This window comes from Solanum tuberosum, unplaced genomic scaffold (assembly GCF_000226075.1).
Source record: "Solanum tuberosum cultivar DM 1-3 516 R44 unplaced genomic scaffold, SolTub_3.0 scf00299, whole genome shotgun sequence".
In the NCBI taxonomy this organism is placed as follows: Eukaryota; Viridiplantae; Streptophyta; class Magnoliopsida; order Solanales; family Solanaceae; genus Solanum; species Solanum tuberosum.
In genome coordinates, this window is record NW_006239224.1 from 256989 (window position 1) to 271796 (window position 14808).

Here is a 14808-nt window from a genome sequence, read left to right on the forward strand (position 1 = left end):
ATATTGAGTTCAGTTATTCATGAGTTGAACAGAGCCAAGGTAAGTGTTCTCTTGTACTCTTTCAAGCTTAGGTTGTGGTTTAGCTTTCCAGCTCGCATACTCGTACATTCAATGTACTGATGCCAGTTGGCCTGCATCTTATTATGATGCAGACGCAGGTAACCAAGATTAGCATCCAGCACCTCGTTGATCCAGTTGAGCAGCTCAGAGTCAGTGGTGAGCCTCCTTGCATTCCGGAGGACTCTTTTATTCGCTTTCAGTCTTTCATTTATTAAGATGTTGTGGGGTTTGTCCCAACATCCATCTCTGTATTTTAGAGGCTTCATAGACAGTCAGATAGCTATTAGTTCAGATGTCTTTCTTTATCTTTCAGATGTTGTTTAAGACTTAAGTGCCATTTTGGTCAACTTATTATTCTTTAAGTTATTATTTGAGACTGTTTCATTGAGTTAAGTCTTCCGCTGAGATAAGTAAGCCAGGCCAAGGGTTCGCTTGGGGACAGAAATGGTCTCCGAGTGCCAGTCCCGCCCAGGGTGTAGGCTCGGGGTGTGACAACTAATTCTAAAAAAAAAAAAAAAATCTATAGATCATCTTCCCCATCCCAATTGTTGATGACTCAAAACCTACATTTGAAAGGGCATATAATGACACTAATTGGTGTCATGACCAGACATTCAGCTCCTAAAACACCACGGCAAAGTTTGACTTCTAGATAAATTCAAAAGAAGCAAACCAGAATATGTATCTTTATTTGTCTGCTAATTATCCACAATATGCAGTTTCAACTATGAGCTGAACTTCTTACGCTATGATGCAATCTATGGTTCTAGTTACATAGGTTACAAAGATTGCCTAGCAGAACTGTGTTAGTAGAGGAGGTCAGTGGCATACTTCATATGAATTTCCCAAAATATACAAAAAGCCCTCTAGAAATTCAACGTGTCCATGCTGGTAACACACTTGTAGATATACTCACATCCTTGCTCATATAACAAAGCAATTGGCATAACAAGCTAAATAAAGATCCTAGAAAAGTTACAAAGCAGATATAAATGGATGCTGATGATGAGCATCAAAACAACATGAAAGTTGATACTTACTCTCACGATATCTCCAGCCTGCAGCTTCTTCCAAGGTGCATTTACCCAAATCTGGTCTTGCAACATGTCTATGGAGGAATTATTAATAGACTTGTCATTCTGAAAACGTTTCTGTTATAAAGAAGGAACAAGAAAAGAAAGCATAAGCATATAGTTTCTAATAAAGAGGTAAAAGGATAAAGGTGTCAATAGCACATTACTCTATTTAACGAATATCATATATATACAGTCAGTTTAAGAACCAACGGAAAAAGAAGGCAATGAAGGAAATAGTACTCACCCAGTCCTCCCAAGCCTCCTTAATAAGAGAAACGAGAAGCACCATGCTCAAAGGAAGCACATTTGTTATTGGACTTACAGGACTGTATTCAAACAAGACTTCTTTTTCAGGTGCAAATCATGAGAAAATATAGCACATGTCATCAAAATATAAATTAATTTCCATTACCAATTTCAAAAAAAAAAAAGCATATATACATATATATATGTATGTACATATATATACATATATATATATATATATATATATAAAATAAAAATTAATTTCTTGAAATAATTTGCAAATGCCTTACAAACCAAAAACAAAAAAAAGTGAAATTTTATTATTTAATGCGAAGGCAAACAACCACCAATAGCATCACACAACAGTGAACTCTAATCTTGTCTAGATGATTAACACAATAAAATACTCTACACTATACTTTTCACTCTTTTTTTAATGACCATGGTCTCTGGGCCAGCTTTCGCCCATCTCGATTAATTCCATGGGATACTTGATATACTTTTCACTCATTTTCAGCACAAATAATGCATAGTATGGGGAAGAGGGGGAGTTAATAAGGGTTAAATACCTGATTGGTGTGCATGACAAAATTGAGATCATAAGGAAGTACAGATTAGCCACCCGCCTGAACTGTCAGAGTAAGGACACAGAAACAAGATGAGGGCTATAGAACAACATGCTTTGAACAATATGGCTGCATGACATCATTCTTCAAGCTGAATGAACTTGCTATATATAAAATGATTTTGTTGAAATAACAAACTTTAATAGCCAAAAACACTAATAGACACAATTCATTTTGTTTTTCAGTAAGGTAGAATATATTTACTAATAGACACAGTTCCTACAGTTTTTGTCTTTTCTTCTTCCTCTAAAGCCAAGCTAAATAACTGATAAAAAAAGAAGGTCCAGCTGAACAGGCCTCAATCACTATCCCGTCATCATCCATTACAAACCAAGTCAATTTCAAACTCTCTCCCACAGTCGAGTCGAGATGCTACTGACAATGCAAAGGAGATAATCTAGGCCTTTGCCTGAACTTACACACATAAAATACCAACTAGTTTATGTAAATTTGTTTTGACATTTCTCCCTTTGCCACCGGCGAAGCAAAAAAAACACCTTTTTAGCGCCCTAGAATTCCATAGCAATAGGTTTCAAAAGGCAGATTCTTGTCTAACCAAAATCTTATAGTATTATCATTTAAGTGAGAACATTTTCCCAAACCTGATCTACACAAAATTGGCTAACATTATATTATGCTTGTAGAGGACTTCAAATATTCAGTAACCTTTTTCAAAAAGAAAAAGATATAAAAACTAACACTCATGACCCCTTCCCACCAAACAGAAACAGTACAATTTGCAAACTTAGTCTGCATCCATTTCACAAGTTACAAGGATTAACATGAAGGAGGGAAACCACTAGATGGGACATTAAGCTGCTATTTAAAGAGATAAATTTGGGAGGGGAGTCAAGAAACTATATGATGAACTTCTTGTTAGGAACCCAAAAACTCTCCAACTTTAGGCTGTAAATTTCCAAGCACACAGGAAGAAGATAACAATACCCTACACTGATATATATATTTCCACCAACTAATAGAACAAATTTACAAATAGACAAACAAGATCTATGAATGATAATCCACCCAACAACCAAGGTATTTCGAGGTACCTTACCCTCCAGTTTAACTGCAGAACCAATAATATCCTCCAGAATAAACTGTCTGTCTTCCTTAATAACTATCTTGACTTCTATGTAACTGCTAAAACTACATATACATAGTAATAACTAAATAAAGCAGTAATAGTAATATTTAGGCCTTATTTTCACCCTTCTTCCTGCGTTTATAGACCTTAGTTACAGCAGGTCTAACAATACCCGCCCCAACGAGTTTCACCTTGTCTTCAAGGTGAAAATGAGGAAATTGAGCATCAATAACTTCATAGGGTTCCCAAGTGTTCTCAAAGTCAGGCAAGTCCTTCCACTTAATCAGAACCTCGTGGAAGCCATTCAGAAGTGTCCGACAATCTATCACACTTTCAGGTTGTACTAGCATTTCATGATCTTCAGACAACAAAAGGAGGGAGTTGTTGAACTGGAATCGAATCCTTCACAGCACGCTTTAGCCAAGAAACATGGAATACGGGATGCACCCGTGAATGAGAGGGTAAATCAAGGCGATAAGCAACTTCGCCAATTTTGCTCAAGACAATATATGGCCCATAGTAACGAGGACTTAATTCTCATTAACCTTTTTAGCAAGTGAACGAAGCTTGAAAGGTTGCAATCAAAGATAAACCAAATCACCAGGTTGGAACAAAACTTCACAGCGCTTAGCATCAGCATACATTTTCATTTGAGCTTGAGCATGGGTCAAATTAGCTTTGAGTTCATCTAGAATAATGTTGCAAGCAGCAAGCTGCTGGTTGACCTCTTCAACAGCAGAAATTTCTTCAGTGAACCGCAACAAGGAGGGAGGATCTTGTCCATATAAAGCTTTAAAAGGAGTCATCTTGGTGGAACCATGGTAAGTGATATTGAACCAAAATTCAGCCCAAGAAATCCATCTTGGCCATTGTTTTGGATGTGTTCCTGCAAACCAGCGCAAATAAGTCTCCAAGGAGCGGTTAACAACCTCAGTTTGACCATCTGTTTGAGGGTGATATCCTAAGCTCAATTTGAGACTAGTACCGGACAACTTGTATAATTCTTGCCAAAATTGGCTGACAAAAACCCGATCTCGGTCAGAAACAATAGATTTGGGGAACCCATGCAAGCGTACAATCTCACGAACAAACAATTCAGCTACACTCTTTGTTGTAATGGGTGAGATAAGAGAAGAAAATGACTATATTTAATGAAACGGTCCACCACAACAAGTATAGTATCATGTCCCATTGCTTTTGGCAACCCGCTGATGAAATCCATAGCAATATCATCCCAAACCTGAGTAGGAATAGATAATGGCTGCAGCAAGCCAGCGGGACTAAGGGCTTCATACTTATTTTGCTAGCAAACTTCACAACTAGCCATAAAGTTTTGTACATCCCTTTTGATCCCATTCCAGTACAAGACTTGTGAAATGCTCTTGTATGTACGAAAAAACCCCGAGTGACCACCCGTAGGTGAGGAGTGAAATTCCCTAAGGAGCATAGGAATGTGTGTGACGACCGAGGAATCACAAACCGACTTTTGAAATATAGGCAGCCATTTTTAAGAGCATAATTCGGTCGTGAAGTTAGATCCTGGAGCAAATCGTGCGTCAACTGACGAAGTTGATCATCTTGTTGAACTTCAGTGGAAAGATCATCTAAGGTACTGCTGCTTAAAACAGAAAAAGCCATGAAATGAAATTGGCGGAACAAGGCATCAGCTGCCTTATTTTCACAACCAGGATGATATTGAATCTCAAAATCAAATCCCATCAACTTGGTGATCCATTTTTGTTGCTCTTCTGCCATAACATGCTGGTCCATGAGAAACTGGAGACTTCATTGATCTGTTCGTATAATGAAATGTTGACCCATCAAATAGTGACGCCACTTTTGGACAACAAAAACTATAGCCATTAACTCCCTCTCATATACTGATTTAGATTGAGCCCGAATTGAAAGTCCTTGGCTAAGAAAAGCGATAGGATGTCCCTCTTGCATTAGGACAGCTCCAATCCCTAACCCTGAGGCATCTGTCTCAACCACAAACACCTTGTTAAAATATGGTAGTGGCGTAGTGCCAAGACTGGCAAAGTGACCATAGCTTCCTTAAGTGAATCAAAAGCTAATTGAACTTCCAGCGAAAAGCATCTTTCTTGAGCAATTGTGTGAGTGGCCTCGCTATTTTCCCATAGTCACGAACAAACTTTCTATAGTAACCGGTGAGTCCCAAAAATCCCCGCAAGCCTTTAACATCTTTTAGACTTGGCCAATTAACCATACTTGTTATTTTGGCAGGATCCGCCGCGACTCCACTTGCTGAAATAATATGACCCAAATACTCAAATTGTTGTTGTCCAAAATGGCATTTCTTTCGATTGACAACCAAGTTATGAAATTTTAGAATTTGTAGCACCTCTCGCAAATGATCCATGTGAGAAGGAAAATTTGTACTATAAACTAATATATCATCGAAAAAGACCAATACAAACTTACATAAGTAAGGCCAAAATATTTCATTCATCAAGGCTTGAAAAGTAGATGGTGCATTAGACAACCCAAATGGCATGACCAAAAATTCATAGTGGCCTTCATGTGTACGGAAAGCTGTTTTTGCTACATCCTCCTTGCAAACACGGATTTGATGGAACCCTGATCGTAGATCCAATTTCGAAAATATAGTGGCACCCCCAAGCTCATCTAGTAACTCATCGATTGTTGGAATTGGAAATTTATCAGGAACGGTTATCTTATTAAGGGCCCAATAATCCACACAAAATCGCCAACTACCATCTTTTTTGCGAACTAGCAACACTGGACTAGAGAAAGGACTAGTACTTGGTTGGATGATACCAGCTACTAACATTTCCCGTACTATTCGCTCAATCTCATTTTTTTGGTAATGTGGATAACGATATGGACGAATATTGGGCGGATCAGATTCCTTTTTAGGTCGTATAGCATGGTCGTGACTCCTATTGGGTGGCAGCCCTTTGAGTTCCTCAAATAAAGCTCCAAATTCTTCCAGTAGTTGCTGCAAATTCAGATTCTCTTGTTCTTCCCTTGCAGTTAATATATTCAGATCAACATAATATCCTACTCCATCTCCCTGCAAGGCCTTAATCAAAGTTTTTAGTGAAGCTACTGATTTTGACAGCGAGGGGTCTCCTCGAACAACTTGTGTTTGCCTTTCTACTTCAAATTTCAATGTCAAGGTTCTAAAATTAGCTCGAATATCACCCAAGATTTCCAGCCACTCTAATCCTAACACCACATCAGCACTGCCCAAATTAAAAAGTAGATAATCCTGTGTTATCCGCAATTTATCAATCCACAATTCCACTTCTTTGCATCTTCCCCTACTCTTTACTTGTTGGCCATTCCCCACTTCCACCACAAACGGCTTAGTTTCAGTTTGCTTTAACCTTAATGCTTCAGCTACTGCGCCAAATATAAAATTTGTTGATGCACTGCTATCAATCAACACAATAACTTTCTCCCCCCTATATTGTTCCCCATACCTTCAGGGACTTCTTTGTGGTAAATCCTGCTATAGAGTACAAAGACAACTCCATTAACTTTTGTGACTCTGGTTGTCCTTGATCATTTAATTGGTCCATCTCTGTGTTGATTATCTCCTCCAAAGACTCTTCAATGCCTCCATCTTCGTCGTCCTCTGTTGCTACAATAAGCAGATTTAATTGTTTTGAATTGCACCGGTGATTAGGGCCATATTTTTCATCGCAGCAAAAAACAAAGTCCTTTCCTTAATTTATCCTGATACTCTGCATCAGATATCCTCTTGTATGCTCCTCCTCGCCTTGCAGAAATTTCAAGTCTTGGTTGCACATTTTCTCCTCGCTTTTGTTCTTGAAAATGTCGTGGTATTGTTGTAACTGCTGTACGGGCAGAATGAAAACGTGTTATTACTCCACGTACTTGGGGACCGGTAACACTTCCTGTACAGCTATTGTCAATCACTAGAAAATGCACTGAGCCCCTAGAAAGCGACATACACATATGTTTTGGTAAGTGGGCTTGGCTGAGAGCCCAATTCTTCCCTTCAATATGTTGGCGCTTTGGTCCATAATTTGGGTTAGAGTTCCTAGCTTGCTAAGATGCAATTCTGCTTTGATCTCCTCTCTCAGGCCATTTATAAAAATTCCCATCATCATCGGCATCTTTCAAAGGTGCTGAAAGTAATTCGAAATCTTCTCTGTATTGGGCCACACTTCCAATTTGTTGCAACCCTATCAAAGCCTCATATAAGTTTCCTGACTGTGATGGAGTAAATCGTTGGAGTATGGCTACTCAAAACACATCCCATGTGACAATTGGAGTTCTCGACTCCCACCATTGGAACCAATTTAGGGCTCTACCTTCAAGGCAAATAGCAGCTGCCTCCAATTTATCCTTGTTGTCAATGCCATTAAAATGAAAATAACGTTCCGCTCTATTAAGCCACCCATATGGATTATCACTAGAAAATAAGGACAGTTCCAACCTTCTAGGACGCATGAATCACGAAATTGTGGTCGAACTTCTTCGCGAAATCCATCACCTTTGTGATTGTTGTTGTTCTCTGCCATCACATCTGTATCCATAATTAGATCTGTCTGAACTGTTGATTTTCCTTTCATATGTTGAAGAATTTCAACATCACATTCATCTTTGTTGTGCATCCAGTCTCGTAACTGCCCCAGGTAATCACATACTGAAACAATCTCCTCTTGTACTTCGGTCATTGTCTTCTCTAACCCTTCAATCCTCCCTTCTATTCTAGTTGAAACCATAAAGGCTCTGATACTAAATTTGTTAGGAACCCAAAAAATCTCCAACCTTATGTTTTACACTTCCAAGAACACAGGAAGATAACAATACCCTACACTGATATATATATTTCCACCAACTAACAGTGTTACCAAAGGTGCGCTTTAAGCGCGCTTAAGCCCTAAAGCGAGGCTTAAAACGTGTTGAGCGCTTTGCCTCGCTTTATGTGCGCTTCAGTGTCGTCATCAAAGTTCTAAGACAAACTTTTCCTTGTCAATGAGTCTCTTAGGAAGAAGTGACACTAAACAATTGATATTTAACTTTATCATTTTTTTTTTCAATTTCTTTGGTCATATATTTGTCATTCATGGTTATAATTATTAGTCTTGGACTAAACAAACACATTTTATGTTTTTCTCCCTTTGCGCCTTTTTTCATTAAAGCCCACGCTTTATTTGCGCTTTGTGCTTAAAGCCCCCACGGACCTTAGAGTTTTTTTGCGCTTTTCGCTTTTAATAATAGTGCCAACTAATAGAACAAATTTACAAATAGACAAACAAGATGTATGAATGATAATCCACCCAACAACCAAGGTATTTCGAGGTACCTTACCCTCCAGTTTAACTGCAGAACCAATAATATCCTCCAGAATAAACTGTTTGTCTTCCTTAATAACTATCTTGACTTCTATGTAACTACTAAGTAACTGCTAAAACTACATATACGTTGTAATAACTAAATAAAGCAGTAATAAAATACATATACATAGTAATAACTAAATAAAGCAGTAATAGTAATATTTAGGCCTTATTTTCACCCTTCTTCCTGCGTTTATAGACCTTAGTTACAGCAGGTCTAACAATTCTTAACAACCATAGCATATTGAAAAAACACATTAAAAAAAGGCTCACTAGTTACTTAAGGAACTTCTCCCTCTTCATTCCCCATTAATAGGCTGGGAAACTTAGTTATGTCACACTCTTCAAAGTTGTCTGCAAGATCTGCTCTTGGCACAACAGGATTGTGGGAAATTAGGAAATTAGAGGGCTTGTGTATGTGTCCTCTAAATTATATACCAACACTGCGTAGTTTTCAAATGGAAGAATAATTTACTGTTTAACTCGGAGTAAATACGTAAAACTTAATTCAGCAAAAGTAATAAGCTTAAAAGGACACAGGAAAAGAGCAAAGCCAATTTACCTGTTCAAATAACCCCTTTGGCAGGAACGTTAGGACATCATACTTTGTCGTTGAAACAGAATTTCCCTGAAAATAAAATTATTGCAACTAATCAAGATCAAAGCTAAAATATATGTATAACAAACTTGGCGAGGAACACAATTTATACACAGGGGACTATAAGCTACCATTTGACATTTTCCTTAATACATCACTTAACCTGCACCTTGTCAGCATGAGGCATGTTTTTATTGTGTCAGCGAAAGGCATGTTTATATTTTATTACACTTTACTAAACCATCCAAATAGATTGCCAGAAAAAGCAGCTGAATTTCCTTGTTTCTCTTTTTTGTTTTTTCCTTCTCCCTTAATCAGTTGACCAAACAACTAGCTTATATAACCAAATGTTTAAGAAAAGTTTGGAAACTAGGTGCCCAGAATCAGCTGTATCAGCTCCAAAGGAATAGAGGTTTAAGCAAATTAGATGAAAATCAGGAATATATTTCTTCTTTTTCGTATTCTTCGAGTGTAGAAATAAGCACACACCCAAAGCACATTTAAAATAATTAAAAAGCTTCAGCGAACACAGAAGTAACAGATATTCTTGCAAGGAAAGCAATGATTATTTTACTTCATTTCAATCAGGTAAATGTATAGCTACTAACCCTTAAAACTACACTGATAGCATAAACAACCTTTAGACTGTCAGTTTATTTAAACTAGATCCAAATAAAAAGGGTTTAACTTATAAACATTGACAACATAAATATATTTCTACATTATTGGGTGGTTCATTTAAAGTAACCCGAATTTTTGTACTTAAGGCCAGGAAGAAATTGGAACAAACATTCACTTCTCCTTCTAAATGATTACTCCCTCCGTTTTAATTGTTTGGTTTTGACTTGGCACATAGTTTAAGAGAGTAAAGAAGCCTTTTGAATTTTGCGATCTTAAACTAAAAGTTTGTAGAATGTACCAAAATACCCTTTAAGCTTGTGTCTTAAATATGTCATGTGGAAAGTTAGAACTAAAGAGTTGCCAAAAAGAGAAAGCGGGATTCTTTTTGCAACGGACTAAAAAAGAAAGTAAGACAAACAAATTGAAACCGAGGGAGTACTTTACTCTAAGCATCTCTTGCCAACTAAAACCTTAGATAAACTCAATAGTTCCAAGTCCTCAATCAATGTCATCAAATACCTAAACCCACATTCACCACTTCAACAACTTCATCCCCATACCGAGCATCTTTACCGTAGAGATAAATAAACTAAACTAAAATAGAGAATTGCTCATACAACAATCAGATGAATGTGCATTATCTTAATCAGACACTAACATTTTTCCCTTGAATTATATGAACATACAAACACAAAAGCTACTAGACTTCAATCTCAAGTTAGTTCATCATTATCCATTTTGCTCCATTTGAAGTCATAAAGACCACATTTTTAAATATAAACATTAATACTACCCCATACTCGCCAACTTAAAATCTTAAAATAACCAAATCCACTCTGTGGAAATAACAGATACAACAATCAGATAAAATGTACAGTATTTTAATCAGACACTCAATGTTTTTCCCTTCAATCATAAGAACATACAAGAATAACAGCTACTATGTCTCAATCTCAAGTTAGCTGGAGTTAATCTATATGAATCCTCACCATCCATTTGCTTCATTTGAACCCATAAAAGACGATATATAAACACAAACACCAGTTTTTGCTTAGAACCTATATTTGCTTAAAAATGCATTAAGTATGTATAGATTTTCAATTGTAAACTCAGTAACTTATAGGAGCTATGGATTTGGTCATAGTACAGAACCGATAAAATTCAAATCCTAGCTCCACCTAGATAAACACACTCTCTCACATACACTCTCACACACACTAAGTAGCGTCTTTATCCATTCAGTACTACTGATTATCCACTAACAGAAATTCATCCTCAGTCATTTCAACAATAAGTAAAAAAGCTTAGAAACAAAATTACCTTGAATTTAGCAAGGGCATTAGCATCACGATCATTCAGAAAAACAGTTCGATGACCTGGTGCTTGAGGCTGTACTTGACCAAGACGAATACTTCGAGAAGATGAAATACGATTAAGTATCGGCGTTCTACTTGTACTAGCTGCCGATCCAGATCCTCTCCATCCTCCACCCATTCTTCAACTCCTACTCGATCTCGCCGGACCGGAGAAAATACTCGCCGGCGATAAACTCTTACTTCGTATTTTTTTTCAAGTGATATTTTGTTGGATTTATCTCTTTAGTTGAATGGAGTTGAAGAAGAAAGACTTAATTGGAACTTCTTCTTCATCGTTCTTTCCTTTGTTTGCGCTACGAGATATTTTCCTTAAGAAGCGCGTGAAGAAAAAAAATATTCTATTCTGATTAGCGCGTGTATATGCACGCACTTAATAATAGAGTAAACGTCGCCGTTTTCGAAGTTTAATACTTCGCCTTTATCGTCGGCGTAATTGCAACTGTTAGTCAGTTGAACCTTTCAAAGTTTCAGGTTGTGGACGTGTGACGTGGTGTTTGTTTTTTTTTTTGGTTTATTTAAAAAAAAAAAGGGAAAAATGAAAAATATATTTTTGAACTATCGTAAATGATATTCAGATGTCCTCCATCATATTTTTGGGATATTGATACCCCTGCCGTTCAAAAACTAGAGCATATATGTTCTTCACTCTAATGGAAGACTAAATAGGAACACGTGGCGCAATCTTATCCGTTGATCTGATACTTATTAAATGTCGGATAGACAGATAAGATTATGACATGTATATGTCTGTTAGTATAAAGGGTATATATGCTCTAGTTTTTGGATGGCAAGAACACCAATGTCCCAAAAGTATGACGGAAAGTATCTGCATTTCATTTACGATAGTTTGAGGTATACTTGTCTATTTTCCAAAAAAGAAAAAAAAAAGTGAAGTACGACCCAATGAAATTTGTATTCTCCTTTATCTTAAAATTTTATATTATTAAAAGTTGAGGGATAATATCATAAAATGTTAAGTATGGCACATTTAAATTTGTATTCGTCTTTATCCTTTAAAAAAATTGTATAGTTAGACTAAAGATTCATTTCATCATTCTGAGTTTCCTTGTGGTTTACGAAATTATGTTTTTTTTTTTGTTTTTTTTTTTCGTAACTGTTTCTTAAAATATTTATTACTGGTGTAAATAAATGTAATTTGTTATAAATCCAATGTATTATATATGTGGATTGTCCATTAGATTTATCCTAACAAATTGGATTCATGTATAGGTGCTTCCGATGTGATAAGAACTTCTAAGATAACTATGTATCTACTAATTAGATAACTTTTGGGAGTGATATCTCAACACTATAAATAGAGATATCACTCACCATTTGGATGACACACTTGAATAAGAAAAGTTCTCCCTTCTGTATACTTCTTGTCTTCTTCTTATTATTATATTATATAGCTTTCTTTTATAATACGTTATCAGCACGAAGTTGCTACTTCCAAAGGTATTATATAAATGTTCTTATTTAATTCACCTATTCTCTCATAATCTCATTATGTCGAATTTATCCAAACTTGAGTTTGTGGCACTAGATATCTCTGGAAAAAATTACCTTCCATAGGTACTCGATGTTGAGATTCATTTAGCTGCTAAAGGTCTTGATGCCACCATTACTCAGGGAAATGAAGCAGCAAGTCAAGATAAGGCGAAGGCTATGATTTTCCTTCGTCATTATCTTGATGAGGGCCTAAAGATTGAATATCTGACGGTAAAAGATCCACTTGAATTGTGGACTGATTTGAAGGGGAGGTATGACCACCTAAAGGCAACAGTATTGCCAAGAACTCGTTATGAGTGGATGCACTTACGGTTTCAAGATTTTAAGACCGTAATTGAATACAACTCTGTTGTATACTAAATAACCTCCCAATTGAAATTATGTGGGGGGACTATAAAATATGAGGGTTGGAAAAGACACTTACTACTTTCCATGCCTCAAATGTGATATTGCAGCAACAATATCGTGAAAAGGGTTTTCAGAAATACTCTGAACTGGTCTCATGCCTTCTGGTGTCTGAGCAACATAATGCCCTTTTAATGAAAAATCATGAAGCTCGTCCCACGGCAGCTGCTCCGTTACCAGAAGCAAATGTGGTAGAAACACGTGATCAATCTGAAGTAAAAATAGATGATCATCGAGGCTATAATAATGCACGGGGACGTGGCCAAGATAAGAGGCGATACAACAATCGTCGAGGTGGTGGTCATAATAAAAGGGAGAACAACATGAGTTCTCAAAATAACCCCCCAAAAAGTAATTGACATCGTCGTGGCATGAAAGGCCATTGGAAGAATGAATGTCGCACACCTGAGCATTTTGTTAGGCTCTACCAAAATTCCATTAAAAGAAAAGGAAATAAAGGTGGTGCCTCATCTTCCAATGCTCGGGCTGAGTCACATTTGACTCTTAAAGATAATGATAAGCCGGGAACATCTCAGAAATATGATAAGGATGTTGAAGCAAATTTGGCTTTAAAGGATGATGATTTTGATGGCCTTGGTGATATTACTCATAAGGAAGTTGATGACTTCTTTGGAGATCGAAACTAAAGTTTTATTTTTTGGCTGGGGAATGTAGTTTGTTGCTATTTTACTTATGTGTTTTTAATTATCATGTTCTTCTTTATGTTGAAGTATTTAAATTTTCGTTATTAGTTTTGTTTCGTACTTTTTTTGATGTATTTTTATTTTAATGAAAATTAATAGAAATCCCAGTTGTTGATTGGATTCAAGATGAGTAATGGAGATGTGTGCCTTCTTAATAGTGCTACAACACATACTATATTAAAAGAAAAGACATACTTTTTTTCTAATTTGGTCATGAAAATGGCATGTCAACACAATATCAGGTAGTACAAAATTAATTGAGGGCTCTGGAAGAGCGACCTTATTACTACCTGGAGGGATAATATTGACCATTGATAATGCATTATATTGTAGTAAGTCTCAAAGAAACTTATTAAGTTTCAAAGTTATTCGCCAAAATGGCTATCATGTTGAGACGGCTAATGAAGGAAAGGTTGAGTACCTTTACATTACTACAATTAATGTAAAGAAGAAAATTGTGCATGAAAAATTACCTGCACTTTCTTCTGGGTTATACTATACAAGTATAAGTACAGTTGAATCACATGCCGTAGTAAACAAAAGGTTTGCTAATTTTAATGATTTTATCATTTGGCATGACCGGTTGGGCCATCCCGGATTTAATATAATGCGCAAAATAATTGAGAATTCACATGGGCACACCTTAAAGAGATCAAATATCCTTCAGTCAAAGGAATTCTCTTGTGTTGCCTGTTCGCAAGGAAAGTTGATCATTAAACCATCAACAGTTAAGGTTGGAATTGAATCCCCTGCGTTTCTGGAACGTATACATGGTGATATATGTGGACCAATTCAACCTGCATGTGGACCCTTTAAATATTATATGGTCTTGATAGATGCCTCTACAAAATGGTCACATGTGTGCTTATTATCAACTCGCAACATGGCTTTTGCGAGATTGTTGGCACAAATAATAAGATTAAAAGCACAATTTCCAAACTATACAATAAAGACAATCCGTCTAGATAATGCTGGTAAGTTTACATCTTAGCCATTCAATGATTATTGTATGTCTACTGGTATAATAGTTGAACATCCAGTTGTGCATGTTCATACTCAGAACGGTCTAGAAGAATCATTGATTAAACATCTGCAATTGATAGCTAGGCCATTGCTAATGAGAACAAAGTTGTCCGTGTCTAT

General features: G+C 36.6%; 2 protein-coding genes across 2 annotated transcripts in view; one reads left to right on the forward strand and one right to left on the reverse strand.

Moving 5' to 3' along the window:
• LOC102585532 (phospholipid-transporting ATPase 3-like) overlaps positions 1 to 11332 on the reverse strand; it is a 34673-nt gene extending 23341 nt beyond the window's left edge. The window contains exons 1-5 of the mRNA XM_006359516.2: positions 10989 to 11332; positions 9012 to 9077; positions 1952 to 2013; positions 1381 to 1462; positions 1101 to 1211 (exon numbers count right to left, since the gene is read on the reverse strand). Coding sequence (XP_006359578.1) covers positions 1101 to 1211; positions 1381 to 1462; positions 1952 to 2013; positions 9012 to 9077; positions 10989 to 11162 — 495 coding nt within the window. The 5' untranslated portion in view covers positions 11163 to 11332. The remainder of the gene's footprint in view (positions 1 to 1100; positions 1212 to 1380; positions 1463 to 1951; positions 2014 to 9011; positions 9078 to 10988) is intronic.
• LOC107063065 (uncharacterized) lies at positions 11275 to 13608 on the forward strand. Its single transcript, XM_015314478.1, has 4 exons — positions 11275 to 11364; positions 12620 to 12886; positions 13012 to 13312; positions 13412 to 13608. Exons 1-4 carry the CDS (start codon positions 11275 to 11277, stop codon positions 13606 to 13608), a joined length of 855 nt encoding a protein of 284 aa, XP_015169964.1.
• The last annotated feature ends 1200 nt before the right edge of the window (positions 13609 to 14808 follow it).